At 41.5% G+C, this 15,716-nt stretch overlaps 2 protein-coding genes across 9 annotated transcripts in view; one reads left to right on the forward strand and one right to left on the reverse strand.

Annotated features, from left to right (window-relative positions):
* Positions 1-7,114, forward strand: part of SLC10A7 (solute carrier family 10 member 7) — a 143,457-nt gene extending 136,343 nt beyond the window's left edge. For all 8 annotated transcript variants that reach the window (XM_061441185.1, XM_061441191.1, XM_061441178.1 and 5 more), the window contains 2 exons: positions 124-269; positions 3,652-7,114. In XM_061441185.1, the coding sequence (XP_061297169.1) occupies positions 124-269; positions 3,652-3,696 (191 nt within the window). In that variant the 3' untranslated portion in view covers positions 3,697-7,114. The remainder of the gene's footprint in view (positions 1-123; positions 270-3,651) is intronic.
* The window catches only part of LSM6 (LSM6 homolog, U6 small nuclear RNA and mRNA degradation associated), a 64,473-nt gene that overhangs the window by 25,813 nt on the left and 22,944 nt on the right, over positions 1-15,716 (reverse strand). The gene's annotated exons all lie outside the window — the stretch shown is intronic.

A 15,716-nucleotide genomic window follows, 5' to 3' on the forward strand; every position in this document is an offset into this window, starting at 1 on the left:
TCTTCACTTTGTTTCTTTTGGAAGGTTTTTTTGGTGAAATGTCAATGCAACATAAAATGTTTTGCTTTTATCTGGAGCTCAAAATCTGAGGTGAAAGTCTCTCTCCTGTTTGTTTGTCTGCAGGGATTCCAATGCTGAAGATAGTATTTGCGGGTTATGAGCACCTCTCCTTAATTTCCGTCCCCTTACTCATCTATCATCCTGCTCAGATTCTTCTTGGAAGTCTGCTGGTACCAACAATAAAATCCTGGATGGTTTCTAGACAAAAGGTAAGAATTGCTGGTTTTTATTTATAGTGGAAAGAGTGCTATGAGGAAAAAAGCCACCTAAACATATCTTAAACTCCTCAGGTTCCTTCTTGGAGATCCCGTGGTAGAGACTTTTCTGTGTCTTTACTTCCTTTGCAGCACTGATAGTCACAGTAGTATAAAAAAAAGAAAAAAGCTGAACTTTATTCTTCTTGGCTCTGAAAAGGTTCAAATCTCAAAGTTAAACTTTTATGATTAGTTTCAATTATTACTTCATTCAGATTATGCCTAGTAAGAATGGCTCCATTTTTAGCTAATGATCACAGATTCAGCTCTCCCATATGGAAAAGTGACAAAGATCTGTCCACTGGCATGGAAGCTGGGGAGATCACAGAAAATGAGAGCGCTCTCTGAATTGAATTGAAGCAGGATTAAAACTGGTTTGATTTTTCACTTGGGCCACTCTCTACAATAGCAAGAAGTCTACAGGAGTCTAATGCATCACATTTCATGCCAAAATAATAATGGCAGGGGATAGCTTGTAGGATAATAGCCTGTAACTGAGAGGTATTTGCATTGATATTTCCAACCCTAACTATTCTATGATTCTATGATATCACTGATTCAAATTATGCTTATTTCAGTTCAAATTGAAGCTATTGACATCTGACAGCCATTCTGTGGTCTATATGAAATAATTGCAGTGAGTTTGTTCAGGTTCTCAGAACAGTAACCACCCCAAGAAAGCTAGTCCGTGCATCTGACGGTAATGCTGTCCTTATTGCTCTGAGATAATAAGGATCAAGAAGCTGTGGCACCTGAAGCAGTATTTGACAGCCATTTTAGCTGAAAGTTGAGACCTACTGTGACAAGTACAGTACCACCAGTACCCTGCATTCTCCACTTATCATTGGAGAAATGTTTGGGTTTTTATATAACTTCCATGTTACGAATTGTCAGCAAAAGCCATCAAATGCCATTTTACTAGCTTCACTCCACTGAGTCACCTTCCTAACCTGAATGCTAAAATTCTCCAAATCAGTGATTTTTATGTGCGCCGCTTTTGGTTACCTGAATTGTAAAAAAAAAAACAAACCAACCAACTCTCAATTTTCAGGAACTGAGTCCACAAATCAGACCCTGTTAAGATATACTTATTGTAGCATCCAGAAATGCAAATTTGAGAATCCTATGTCATTTCTCCATCAGTCTGAAAGTCGTGATCTTTTTTTATCAGAAACTATCAGGAGACACCACAGTTTGTGTAAAGAAAACTCTATGCCATTCCCTCAGAAAGACAGCCTTAAATAGACACTGCCGCTGACAGAACAATCCCTGCAATGCGACTTCTTTTCAGCATCTAACTTGCTCTCTGCTGCCAGCATCAGGAGTGGGACTGGAGCTCTTCCAGACCTCCCCAGTACTCAGGGGTGGCAATGGCCTTTAGGGACTGCTGTCAGATTAACTGCTGCAAGTTAACACAGCCTTTAAACAGGGCATCAGAAAAGTCAGCCAGTACTGGAGAGATTTACATTTCACCAGCACTAGTTTCTTATTCATTAAGCATCAAATAAACCTCCTGTGCTAATCAGACTGTAATGCTACTGTAGAACCACTTTGGGGGATTGTTGTTCTGTTGCAGCAGTTTCTTTAGTTGGTCTTCTGTATTATTCACAAATGTTATTTTAATTACTCTTTGAAAAAAAATCAATGAGCTTGGTTCTGGTACAGTTGCAATAAGTATAATAGAAGTGAATGTTGTGACTGGATAATGGTCTCCCGCTTTGAAAATAAACATGTCATCATCACCCTTGATGTTTATTTTCTATAAACACCTTGGCTTCATTTTGGCATCTCTCTTGCAGGGGGAGACGGTTATCCAGTCACAGTACTCAACTGCAGTGACATTCTTACTTAATTATGATAGTACATGTGATCTGGTTGTATGAAATTGAATTTAAATATTTAGAGGTTCATCTACACTAAGGTATTTCTAGTTTGTAAATATGGCAGCAGCATCTGCCAAACTACAAAGTTAAAAAATTGTTTCCCCAAACAAAATGTGGAATGATGTCTCTCTCCAAAGTCTCTTGCTGAATAATATCTAAAAGACTAATCTCAAATGGCTAGATTTAACAATAGTTAAATGCTGGTGTTTCTGAAAGCCAGTGTTTCTGAGGGGAATAGAGCCTATTTATTTTTAAAGGTTTGGATTCTTTTAAGGGTTTATACTTGTGCTGGAGTATTTTTCAAGCAGTGCTTACAAGCTTTAAATGTACAATATTAAAGGCTAATATCTACAATAAGAAGACCCAACAGACATCTCTCAGACTAAAAACTGCTTGTTTAGTCAACCCTCCAGAAATGATAAGTCTCTCACTCAACAGGCAAATGCCAGCTTGTCAGGGCACTTTGCCCAAAAGGCTAAGGAAAAAAGAGGTTCCAAATTTCAGGAATTTGTGAATTTCACTGATTTCCCTCTCACTCAGGGTAATTCATCCCACATAGAAAGAACTGAGCTTTTTTGATGCAGAGCAACCGTACAACAGGCATCCTTTACAGTGACCATACCAGGATGCAGGAACGGCTGAAAACCTAATGCCTTTTAAGCCTGTCACATTTGCCTCCAAAGTTAGACAAGCTACTTCCTGCCAAACTAGAGGCATGATCACCTATTGTTTGAGTTGAACTTCTGTCACACACTGCATAAAAAGTTCAGCCACCATAGTTGGCCAGTCCTGTGGGGAACACAGAGCTGAACCCTGATAAGAATTAAACCCCAAATAAATAAACCACAGATGTATGGTTTCTCTTCTCTTTAGAGGGAGTAGACTGGAGTTACAAAGACATCAGGTGTCCCCTGGCATAAGATAACCTCTGTACTGATGGATTTTGGCTTATTCTTACCTTTTCTTAGAAAGGAAGGTACAAACATTAGAGGTGCGTGACACCCACCACTGCAGCATTGACTATACTCTGAGCAGGATTCAAGCCATATGGACGGAGGCCAGGGAACACGAAGGTGTTGGCAGAAATTTTCTCTGCAGTGTTTCCCAAAGTGCATCAGAAGCTCCTGTATCTATGCCACAAGTGGTTTGGGTGGGCTCCAAGTTGCTGCTTTCTAAAAGACATCTGAGACCCACCTCAGCTTTCTTCACTGGCACTGTAATCATATTCCTTGTGGTTCCTCTGTTCTGTATATGAGGAGGTTGTGATGAGCTAACAGAGATAAAAACATCATCACAAATCCCAGAGTGGCCCATCAGCTGCATGCCAACCCCTCACTCAGCCTTCCATAAGCCTGCACAGCATTTGTTGCCCCTTATAAATAAAAATCTGGTCTTGTGCTGTTGGTTGTGTTTGAAGGATATAAAAAAGTGACCCTTTTGTTTACTGTTCACAGGCGCTGAAGTTAACCAGGCAGCCCAAAGCACCCGTGAAGGTATAATTATGGAGATGGCCTGTGTCACAGTGAATGTATATATGTACTATACTGTACACACAGACAAATGAGACAACTGGGTATTTGTGAATGTTGCTTCAGTGCATATTTTATTTTTTTATATATATATATATTAAAAAGATACCCGTTAAGTGCCTTACAGATGCATTTTTGGCAAAAGCATTGTTTCCAGAAGCCACTTTGTTGGTTACTGCAAGAGGTTGTACAGTATTTTGGAATCCTTTAGGTTTTATTTTTCTAATTGAGTGAATGGTCATGACTAACAGCTGTTTCTTCCATTGCCCCTGCTTTGAGCCAGGTTGCACCAGCTGTAAGTCTCTGTTTTAAACTAGCCAAAATGACCAGAAGCTTATCCCACTGCTGGGTTACCCTGGGGAAGAGCTTTCTGAAGGCTTTTTTTTGAGATTGACTTGAATTTCTGTGTGACTCTGTTACACTCCCTAGTCATATGACGGTGACATGCCTTTTTCTTCTGAGTTTGTGTATACTCAGCATGGGGCCATCCATTGGATAGAAGCTGAAAAGCATGAATTATTTGCATTTGTTGACACAGTTGTCTAGACATTCCTTCAAAGTTAATGGTTTCTCAAGAAAATTCTTTTATTTCCATTGTATGATATTGTGCCATTGTATATCTTAAATGCCTCATAAGCTTCTTCAAAGAAATGGTCTGGTGCTTGGGTTATGAGTAAAGTATTTGTGTTTGCAGCTAGCAGATCTTTTATAATTTACCCCTGAAGAACACAAATTTTTCGTTTCCTTTTTTCTTTTTCTTCCCCCGGTGCAATGCACAGAGACCCGCAGTGACAGATTTTAGGATGCTAATATTGAAACAAAACCTTTATTGTAGTAAGCCAAGCTATATTTTCTATATTGCTGTATTGGTAATGAATAATAGCTTGTGAGGACAAGTTGATTTTTTTTTTCTTTTCCCTAGTTGAAAGGATCCTTTTTGTAACAGAAGTGCTACCTTAGCTAATTTGACAATCAGCCACCACTTTTTAGAAAAGGAAATGTTACTCGTTTTAATAAACTTATATATAGAAAAAGCATACAAAATACTATCTCTAATAGGAATGTTGAAGAGAAAGGAACACAGGCATATATTTAAACATTTAGCCAGTACCGCATCTTATCTGGGAGATTAAGATTTCAGAAGCGTGCTCTAGTCCAGGCTGTGAGGTGTACCCATCTGCAAAAACTGGGCTGGCAATTTGCATTAAACTATTAAAAATAATTTAAGAAATAGGACAAACTGGGATCAGTTCAATATAAATGCTGAAGTTTCATGTGGCATGGTTAACATTGCAGTTAATGGTGCAGCTGAGTGCAGTTTACCTAGGAGCAGATCTTTAGCAGATGTAAATTATTATAGCTCTAACAATGCTACAGCCATTTACATAAGCTAAAGATCTTTTGTATGACAATAGGCACGTGAAATTCATATCCTTTTGCCTTTGTGAAAAAACTGTGTTTGGTTTACTTAGTCTATTATTCCTAGTCCGTTATTCCTCTGAACAATGGGAAAGTAATCCAGTACCAATCATCAGTGCTTTACCTGATGGTCAGTCAGTGCAAGACTGCTCTGATGTCATCTGTATGAGAAGCTATTGGTAGCTGACAGCATCATCTTGTTCAAAATTATCATCATCAATAAAACGACTGTGTAATGAAGGTACGTGAGGTGACAACATGATGAATTCTTTCATTCCTGGGCTTAAAAACCCTGCTTGCAGCAGACAGTCCAGACATAGGACAGTTTCTTTTTGTTCTGTTTCCATAAACCTGAACTTCCCGAGTATATAGGGACTTAATCCCAATCCCACTGAAATTGATGACCGTTTCTGTTGGTTTTGAATGGCAAAGAAACAGGCCCAACAAGAGCACTCACTTTCTTAAAATACACAGGAAGAGTTCAAGCATACAGTCATCATGTCAATGCTAAGTAGTCAGAACACTGCAAGTACCCTTACTGAGCTACCTCTGCGTACTGAATCTCCAATTTTCAGTACACCCAACAATTTGCTTCCACTGAACACATCCTTTTTTCTTTGTTAATTTTTTTCTACATTTAAGAATATTTTAAGCTGTTTTACAATGGAGTTTTGTTAAAGCCTTTACAAAGTCCTTTCTGATTGCTTGGGCAGCCTAAATATCGTTTATGAGTCTTGGAAGTGTTAGTCTAAAGGGAACATAAAGCAAAACTGAAGTATATATTTTGAATTCGTACTTCATGAAACTTAATTATGCATATCAATTCTGTTACGTTTAAAGACTGTTAAGATGTTTAACTGTGACCTGTTATTATACTTATATGTCTTTAATAAACAGGATGGTTTTGAATTCAATTTTGTTATTAGAAAACCAAGAGAAAATTATTTATTCTCTAGGTCAACTTTTTACCTCTGTTACCTATGATTTGTTCTTTTGTGGGTAAGCTTTTGAACTGTTTGCTTGTTCTTTTGAAAGACTATCTCTGAAATGTATGGAAATATTTTATGAACTAAACTTGAGGAAAGAAAGTCCTCAGAATACTGTAAATTAGCACCAACTGAAACTTAATAATTGAACTCCACCAATTTTTCAGTACAGGGTTAGAACTGTTCTGATTCTTTTCAATTTCTTGGCTTTAAAGTTAACTGAGAGGTATCTGAGGTATTGAAAATAATCAGGCGAAACTGATGGCAAGTGAGACCTCTGTCCATGTTAAAAAACATAAGGATTTTCTTGATCATCAACAGTTCTGATCTTGGGCATCTCTATAATCCCACCTAATGATAGCAGAGGAATAAAACGCCCAAACAATAAAAGAGCACACCATAAGTCACAGGGAATCTTAGCACTTTGTGTTGAGTTACTCAAACATTTTATTTCCCTTTTTGTGCACTAAATTGAGAAGCTTTTGATGACCCCAATAATTTGTCCAAGGTAAATAATTCTTTATGTGGTCAAATCAAAATTGTGGTTCTGTTTTTTCTTACATATCCTTTAGTTAGTATGAATAGGCTGTATGACAGAAAACGCAATCTCAGCAGAAGCTGTGTGGTTGTGCTTGTTCACAGAGCAAACAGAGAGCAATCCAGCAGCTTGGTTTTACAGCAGTAGTCCCCTACGTTATTCTGGCAGTCAGGGAAAGAGGAGCTGTTAGTTTTATCTGTGTGAGGTTTTCTGTGGCAATATCTTGACAGCGGGAGGTTAGAAGGCAAGATGAAATATTGTCTGTCTGCAACACATTTACTTATGTGCAAGTGTATATGTGCATAAGAGATGAGCAATTGTGTACATAGAAATCACTAGAAAGGACCGAGTACCTGGTATACATTTTTTTGCAAGACTGCATATGGAGAAAGAGCTACTTTTTTGATGTTATTCTGACATTAAAAATTAAATTTCAGACACTGAATTTTTTTTTTTATTGAATCCTAATTTCATATAGAACCTTTAGAGCAAATGATCGCATCATTGTATTTGTAAACTCTATAGACTATTCTGCACTTAAATAGATGTAGATGCATTTGGGATTACAACACAGTAAAGGGCTAAATGATAGTTTCTCTATTTTGTTATAAGCCAGATGCATTTATATTTCTATTATTATAAAGTGCCAGAAACATGTACAGTCCCTATTAAATAGACAAGAGACTAAATTCTCCCCTTGGTTACACTTGCACATCTCCAGTTAAAGAGCTGTTAAGTTGCAGAGCGGTCTCCCCATGGAAGCTGTTTGAAAAGTCCTGTCATTGTTCTAACAAAGCTTGGTAATAATGTAGCCATGATGACAGTAAATGAAGAGTATTTTACTTTAGATTTGATGGCCTGCCTTTTCCAGTATCTAATAAACCAAATCTCTTTTGTCCTATCCGCGAATAGCTCCAGTCTCCCAGACCAAAGGAGCATCGTATCAGAACAGTGTCAGCAGAGGAAGGTTGTTTGCTGTTTTCATGCGTAAACCACATTATCAGTTGTGTTCATTAGACTGTGATTTTTTTGAGGAGGCATTTTTAAATAAATTCTTCAAAGTTTATGCATATAGTTCCTGTAAAATTGTCATTCAACAGGGAACTCCCTGCAGGATGGTAAGTAATCTTCTGGAGTAGCAAGGACAAGGACTGTCCAATGGCTCTAAATGTGCAGGACTAGAGAAAGCAACACCAGGAGATGCAAGTGCAAGGCATGTGCAGACACGTACGCTTCATGCTGGCATCTAGAGCTGTAAAAGAGAACATGAAAGCAGCCTCTGAATTGTTCTCTTGCCAGAAAGGTGGAGAGTGAGATCTTCAGTGAGAAGTAAAATTAAATTTGTTAGTGATTAAAAGGATGAGAAAGATGTGCTGGAAACAATCGGTGCCAATGAGGCCTCTCAGCTGCTCCCCTAAGCAAATTGCAGTCTCGGTGGAATATCAACTTCTCAGTCCATCAAATTGCAGCAGTCATGTCTGGAGCTGATGGGAGCATGAGTCACCACTTAATTTTCTCATCAGTGGAGGCCAAGTTTTCAAAATATTTTTAGATGCATTTCCACAGGGATTTCTGCCAGCGGTCACCTAGGGAGTGACAAGAAAATGAGCAATAGCTGCTGTTGAATCAGGCTCTGCTCCCTGCCACCTACCCTACTGACTGCAGTTTTGAGCAGGGAGGGCAGGTAGGTTGAAGACCTGTGGCATTACACAGAAAAGAGCCTCACCGAGTTGATCCCAACGCCAGGATTTGTCAAGTAATAGCATTAACCTGTTAATTCTTAGGCTATCTGCTAGGTTCAAATCAACTCTGTTGCTAGCCCAGCCCAGAAGCAGACATGAGATAAGAAATTGCTTGTGATCCCTGCTCGGAGAGACAGCAGATACCCAAGAGCTGCAGCACACAGAAGAGGACATGCACCTCCTAAAGATCCTGTGCTGGTGCATATTGTCCGCTTTTTACCTGTGTTCAAAGTTGCCCCCTGGCACAACCATTTTTCACCCAGTTAAGAAGTAAAAAAAAGCCTCTTTGGATAGCATCCTGTGTGGGTAAGCTCCACCTAGTGTAACTGCAACAATATCAAAGGCTTGCAGATGTTAGCATAATGATGTTAGTGTATCTCTGTAAAAGAAAACTTTCTATTTATGGTCAGTTTTCTTAGGAAATGGTTCTAAATTTAAGGGTAATTATCTCTCTTAAAAGATAAGAAAATGGACTGCCTCAAAGGAAAGATAATTTCATTGATAAGATTGAAAAGAATTGTGGAGGTCATATGAGAACTGGCCTTTTGCCAGAAGAATTGCAGGAAATAAAATTGGAGAGTCCTGTGACAATAATTAGGTATGAAATTCTATTGACAAAAGCTTTTGTAGTTTTGTGCTCCCTCCGTTTCTCAATGTTTGTGATTACTTCCCCATCAGTGTCCTTTGTCTGCTGCACAGACGAGTTCTATCTTATTTCCTAGTATCTTCCCCATGTAAGTTTTGCCACTTCTTGTCAACAGCGTTTGATTAAATAAGTGATAAAATGTCTTTTTTTCCCTACCTCCAATCTAAATCCTCCCCCTTCCCCCCTTCTTTGTGTTTTAACTTCTCCCAGTTAGCTGTCCCTAACTGAACCTATTGGTGTCATCCCCAAGATGCTCTTATCTGCTTGGAGAGCATCTCTAACAAGATGCTCTCTTCTTAGACACACCATTCCACAGAAGCATGACAAGATAACCATGACCGAGAAACCAGGGCAGCTTTCCAAGACACTGCTGCCTGGGGAAGCAGAAGTCAGCTTTTCATGCTGACACTGAAGAACATTACCCATGCAAATTATGGTTCTTATGTTCTCTGTTAGGTCTCGCAGTTTCCCTGGATGAAAACACCCACATGCATGCGGGCCTGCAGCTCAGCGCTGTACTCATTGTAGTCACTATTGATCCTCTGGCAAACCTGTATATTTTGGCAAGTTCTTCAGCCATTCTTGCTTTTTCTGTTTCATAATGTTGCATTAGACAAATTTTGGGAGAACCTTGATATTATTATTTATAAAAATGACAAAAAAAAAATCTTTTTTTTTCAGCTGAGTATTTTAGATTGTTTGTCTAAAAAATCAACTGATTTCCAAATAGTGGCTCAGGACTAAAAAAAGATGCACGTATGGTATTTAGTTTGTGCATCTGCTCTGCCCCTTCCCCAAAACATACATGCTGTCATTCAGGTATGTCACAGGAAGTTGACTAAAGCCCCATTTAGAAAACCACTATAAACATCTCTTTAGGTCCAGTTCCCTGATAAACAGAATATATCCCAGAGGCGTAACAGTATACTAAAAGTAAAGAGTACGATGCAATTTCAACAGCTAATATGATGACTCTATCTGATGCAGCTCACAGAGTGTTAATGTGGGAAGCCTGTATCTTTTCAGCTCACATGTCTGTGAGCATAGTGCACGGATCTCTCCCCAAGCCAGTGCCAAGCCTCCTCCTCGGAGCTTATGTGAGCAGCAGCCTGGGAGTAGCACTTCCCAGGGGCACTGGAGTTCTTGCCACACTGTGCTCCCAAACTCCCCTCTTTCTGACCCCTCCAAGTATAAAGACATTGTCGAGTTGCGATACGTGAGATTTTGCATGAGGCAGGGGAACCTGACTCTGTGGAGCCTGACTTTTATTACGTTTCTGATCAGGTAACACATATTCGTGATGTGTTACAGTTGTGTAACCTCTCTGATTATAAAGGGCATAAAGAGCTGTACTGTCACATTTATCTCATTGAAAGTATCTGTCGGGACATTGTTTAAGAAACAAGAAAAGTCAAATTTTGCTGGTACCAGTTTTTTTTAAGAGTTTTAGGTAGTTTGTTTTGGGGTTTTTGTTTTTTAAGTAAGTAAGGTGCATACTACGTGTAGAAAAACTGCTCTCCATGTGTAACAGGATGCATATTAAACCATTATCTTCTATGTTCCATGATATTTTGTATGTATTTAGGAACGTATTTTACTTATCTAGCTCACTACTTTCTAAAGCAATCTCATTCTGCTAATTCATCCCGGTTTAATTTTTTAGCTTTGGTGTATACATAAATATGCTCCACTGTATTGCAAGCAGCAGCTTTCTATATTTAAGAAATAAATTTAGTGAGAAATTTCAGTATTTTTCAATACTACTGAAAATAAAATCTAGTCTGTCAAGATGGCATAGTGTTATTTGTTGAATAGCTGCTGCTTGGAATGCATTAGAATGCACTTTTTCAGAAGCCCCCGTTTAGGAGTTTATTGTCTTAGCAACAAAATGTTTGCAGCACAATACATTAGCAGAAGGAAAAGAGTATTTATAGCAAATAATTCAGCTGTTATAAATTATGACTGTAAAGAAAGAGAAAAAAAACTTGCTGCCAGATTCTGGTTTCAGTGGTGCTAAGGTAAGTAATGTTCGTTTGATTAACAGTCAAGCCATGAGTGGTTTTCATTTAAAGAGGACTTTATTAAAGCTTTTGTTCTCAAATTCATCTCTTTTTGTTCTGTTTTGAATGGACTTCCATCTGAAGAAAACTCTCTATGACTTTTTAGCCTATGTTAAATTGCCAGTGACAAACAGATGAGAATCACTATTAATTTGCTCCAGAAAGAACTAATAGGCTTTGTCAAATAAATCATGCAGATCACCAAGTGTGCCATTCATCTCTTTTGCAGATGATTGCTTAAAAATCACGATAGCTGTCCTTTGAAAATCTAAAGTCAAATCAGCCCTAATCAGCCCTTTGACTTGAAGTGAAAAATTCAGACTGATGGTTGCCTCAGACCTTGTTGTTGTTTGCAGTTCAGAAAGTGACAGGAAGCTGGTGCATGTGTGGTTTTAGCTTCTAGGAATTGATTTGTCCCTTGGATGAGCGTTGTCGTGCCTGCACCCTTTGCTTTGGTGGGGATTTTGCATCTCACCCGCAGCACGAGCCTGGAGGTAACTGCGCTGTATACTTTATATAGTCTTTATATATATAAACTGCTCAGCCATTTCCCTGCCCTGTGTTCCTGTGAGCTGCCCCGTGTCTCCTGAGGAGCCAGAGGCCGCCAGCAGAGTTGAACTGCTGCACGTCGCCTCTGGCAGTGTGTATGCACCCGTCCCTGTCTCTGTCCGTGCCCAAGGCCCGGCCCGCCGGGTTCCTTGGGCAAGGCAAGGCCCGGGGCTCCCCAGTGCACTGCAGGCTGAAGCAGCGCCGGCTCGAAACTGCCCCGCTGCGCCCCTGGCAGCCTCCTGCCCGCCGCTGCATCTCCCCTGAGAAGAAGGCGGCGAACCGGCGGCCCTGTCCCCACCGCGGGGCTGGCTGGGCCCGATCCCCCGTGCTGCGCTGTAGCGGCCTCGGGCTACCCGCCCCGAGCCTGTCCCAGGGGCAGCGAGGCAGCAGCCGGAACCGGTCACCGCCGCCGTCTTCGGGGCAAGGCTGCCCCCTGGCGGCGGCGCGGGGCCTTGCGGGCGGCGGGGAGCAGGGGGAATCCTGTAGGTCCGAGCCCGTTTGCTTCTCACTACCAGAACTGAAACTGAAGTGTGTGAGAGGAGGCCACAGCCGCTTGACCTCGGCGTGGATCGGCCCCGGGAGGTCCTGCCCGCCTGCCCCGGGCCGGGAGCGCAAGGCAGGGGCTGCGCTTTCCTTTTGGAACGGCTTTCTCCCCTCAGCCCTCCCGGCAGACCAGGGAGGTCGCGGTTAACTCCTCCGACAGGCAGCGTCTGTGGTACATTAGGCACCGGGAATCGCTGGTGACACTTCATTTGACTGGGTTAAACGTTTTTCCACTTCGGGCCCTGCGTTTGCATAATGAAGATCAGCAAGTCACGTCTCCTTTCCCTCTGCACCAACAGCCGCGCGTCCTCGGTACCTGGCCGTGGCGTCCTAACGTACATCAACACACGCTGATATACAGCAAGGCTGCTCTTTGACTCGCCTTTGAAACAGCAGCACAGTTTCTCTACAACAAATTATACTTTGACATTAGAAGGTGGCAATCTGTAATGGATATTGCAATCTGAAGATTGAAAGAGACTATCTGTGATCTTTGTCCTCAGCTGAGTAAGCCGGAGTCTCACTTCTCTCTTCCATGTTATTTAATTGTGGTACATAACCTTGGGATGTACTAATAACCATTAGTCAGAGCTGATATATCCTTTATGGGCCTGCCCTGCTCAGGAAGGGAGATGTTCTCTAGAACAGCTGTAAATCAGCAAAACATGCACTTGAATGTACAGTAAAATGGGGGTTGGGACATGGGCCTTCATACATCATGTAACAAAATGCTTTATTGAGAGAGTCACACGTACACTAATGAGGAAAGAAATCTGCCACAACCAGACCTGTAAAGGGGAAATATTCTAGTGGCAGGAGGGAAGCGGGAAAGATTCCTGAGCAGCTCATGGTCTAAGGGCAGTCATGAGACCCCAGGTCCTTCCCTGCCATCCCACAGGTGATGGTGCACCTTGGAGAGGCTGGCAGGAGAAAACAGAGGGGAAAGAAAGGTAAGGAGCCCTGCTGAGCTGTCCAGACACAAGGACTTTTGGAGTGAGCCCTGAGGCTGTGGCAGGGGTAGCAGAGGGGGTCCGGCTTGCGAGGAGGAGGAGGTGAGAAGCTGTTCTGCTCCCCAGCTGGGCAGGTTGGGTCACTACTTCGTTGGGTTTTGCTGGTAAGCAGCTGTCTTTCAGCAGCTGAATGTTTCAGGAATCATTGCAGCATCTCCTCATTCTTTAACAGGCATTTCTTATTATTTAAATATAAGTAGATCTGCACCATGGAGCTGGCTAAAGCAGAGGCAAACCCTCAGGGGTGAGGATGAGTCCTCACCGCTCAGTGAGACAGACCCCCCCCATCATCTCCCCATGCCCAGTTTGCTGGGGGATGTGCTGAATATTTTACTCTCTGGGTTACTGGCCTTGCTGCTTTGCCCTCCCTTGGTTTGTATGGTCTTAAGCAGTTGCAGGAACTGTGCTGAAAGGGCTGGCTAAGCCACCCAGCCAAGCATCCATAGCACCTGGGGCCTCATCCCATACTGCTCTGGGAAGAGTGCTGCCTCTACCAAGAGCCTGGGCTTGCACATCCCTGCTGACTGTGATAGCCAGGCCTTCAGGGCCCTGCGGCCTCTCATTTGAGTCTTGTCACCCATTATGGAGGGGACCGAATCAGTCCACGTTTGGCTTTTTTGCTCACTAGTGACAATTCAACCAATGCAGGAAACATACGTGATGACTTAACCAAGCTTTGGGGCAACTGCATTGTGTAATGCAACCTCTCCACTTTACATTTAGTGCCACTAATGTATTGGAGAGCTGCCATTCTCTGGTAACTGCAGTTGGGGCAGGCAGCTTTAATAAAGCAGATGCAGCATTGCATAAGACAACTTCTCTGGAGCAGAGGGGGAAAAGATTATGGAAGGACTTGATGATGGGCAAAACCAAACTGATTTCAGGTATCATGGAAAAGCAGTAAGAATCAGTGATGGTATTATATGTTCAACATGCAGGACTGATAGTTTGGGGCAGTGATTTATATTTTTGTGGAGCAGAGGAAAAGCAGGAATTACAGTGAAAAGAAATAGTAAAATGAGCATGCAAGGAAGGGTGTGATGAACGGGCATGTCTGTATGCAAGCTGGTTATTTCTAGTTGGTTTTTTAGTAGGTTGGCTTTTAGTTAGGATAGCTCAAGCACTGTAATGTTAGCAGAGGATTTAAGCCGTAGCAGTTTTCACTGCCAAAACTGTGTTTGATGCCTGCCTGGTTGGTGGGGAGACATGAGGATAGGTGTTCATTAGTGCTGAATGTGGGCTGCTCTCCACACCTTTGGTTGGTAATTGTGAGCCAAAGCCCTGTCACTTTGCTGAGGGATTGCAGCCCAAAGTGGGTCACAGTCAGCTGTAGGCTGGCCTGTCCTGGAGGAACTGTTATCGCCAGGTTCCAGCAGAATGATTGTGACCAACACAGTGATGCACCCAGAGAGGGAAAGGAGGCAAGTCTTTCACTTGTCCCTCCACTGAATATTAGAATGGTCTGTGCCTTTCTTTTCCTAATCCTGTCTTTTTTTTTTTTTTCCCCTCCTAAATCTGTTCCAAATGTGAGCACAGATTAATTTCCATACAAGACATGTCAATGAAGAATGGGGGTGTTTGAATGGTTTGCCTTTTAATAACTTAATCAGTGCTTATGGTTTTAATAGCCTTAAGAAAAGATAAAACCCCCATCCCTCTTGTCATGGCAACTACAATAAACAAAACATCATTCAGAAGTCAAGAAAAAAAACACAAGCACTTTAGGTCTCAGCCAAGTCTGCAAAGTAGCAAAACTCATTACTAATTCAAAGGAGCTGTGTCCCTCAGAGCTCACCATTACTGGTTTTACTGCTAATAATATTGAAGCTGCATAAATTTAACAGAAGGAAGAGTTTGGCAGAAGGCAGAGTGTTGTTGAAGTGTGGCTGCCTTAATCAAACCTCTCCAGGCTGCTCAGGTCAGCCTGGCAGGAAGTGGTGCTGGGTCATGGGAAAGGGGCTGGGTAAAGGAAGGTCATGGTTTTGTAGCTATAGCAGTCTGGTAACATTAAGCCTAGAAAGACAGTGGAAGAGGCCATAGGTATTTGTAATTTATTCATAAACAGCTATACCATCACAGGAAACTTTTTCAAATAATATGTGATAGTTCTTTAAATATTTAAGAGTTTGTTGACCTATTTTCTCAGTTAATTAGGATTTTTTTGGCTGCATTAACAATGACTTGAATGCAGTCTGCTTTAGTCGCTATGCAGTTTGGTTACACTGGCTTACAGGAACATGATTTCTTTCTAAGGCATATTGCACAAGAGAGGCATGCCATTGGAAGTGTCTAGACTTGTACTTAAAAACCTGTGGACTTCCTACTAGGCAATGCTTAAGCTCATCTTGGTGAACATAAAACCTTTCACCTAGCATCCTTTTCAGTCCTAAAACTAATGTCTTTCCAGTTACAGCACTATCCTTGGTTACTCTGCAATGGAAGGGCCATGATGTGGCAGCCCTTCTCTTCAAAGTACAATGGTTAAGACCATCAAGCT

Source organism: Pezoporus flaviventris, unplaced genomic scaffold, assembly GCF_033815535.1.
Source record: "Pezoporus flaviventris isolate CSIRO_AGI_PZ_B2104156 unplaced genomic scaffold, CSIRO_AGI_Pfla_v1 ptg000002l, whole genome shotgun sequence".
Classification (NCBI taxonomy): Eukaryota; Metazoa; Chordata; class Aves; order Psittaciformes; family Psittacidae; genus Pezoporus; species Pezoporus flaviventris.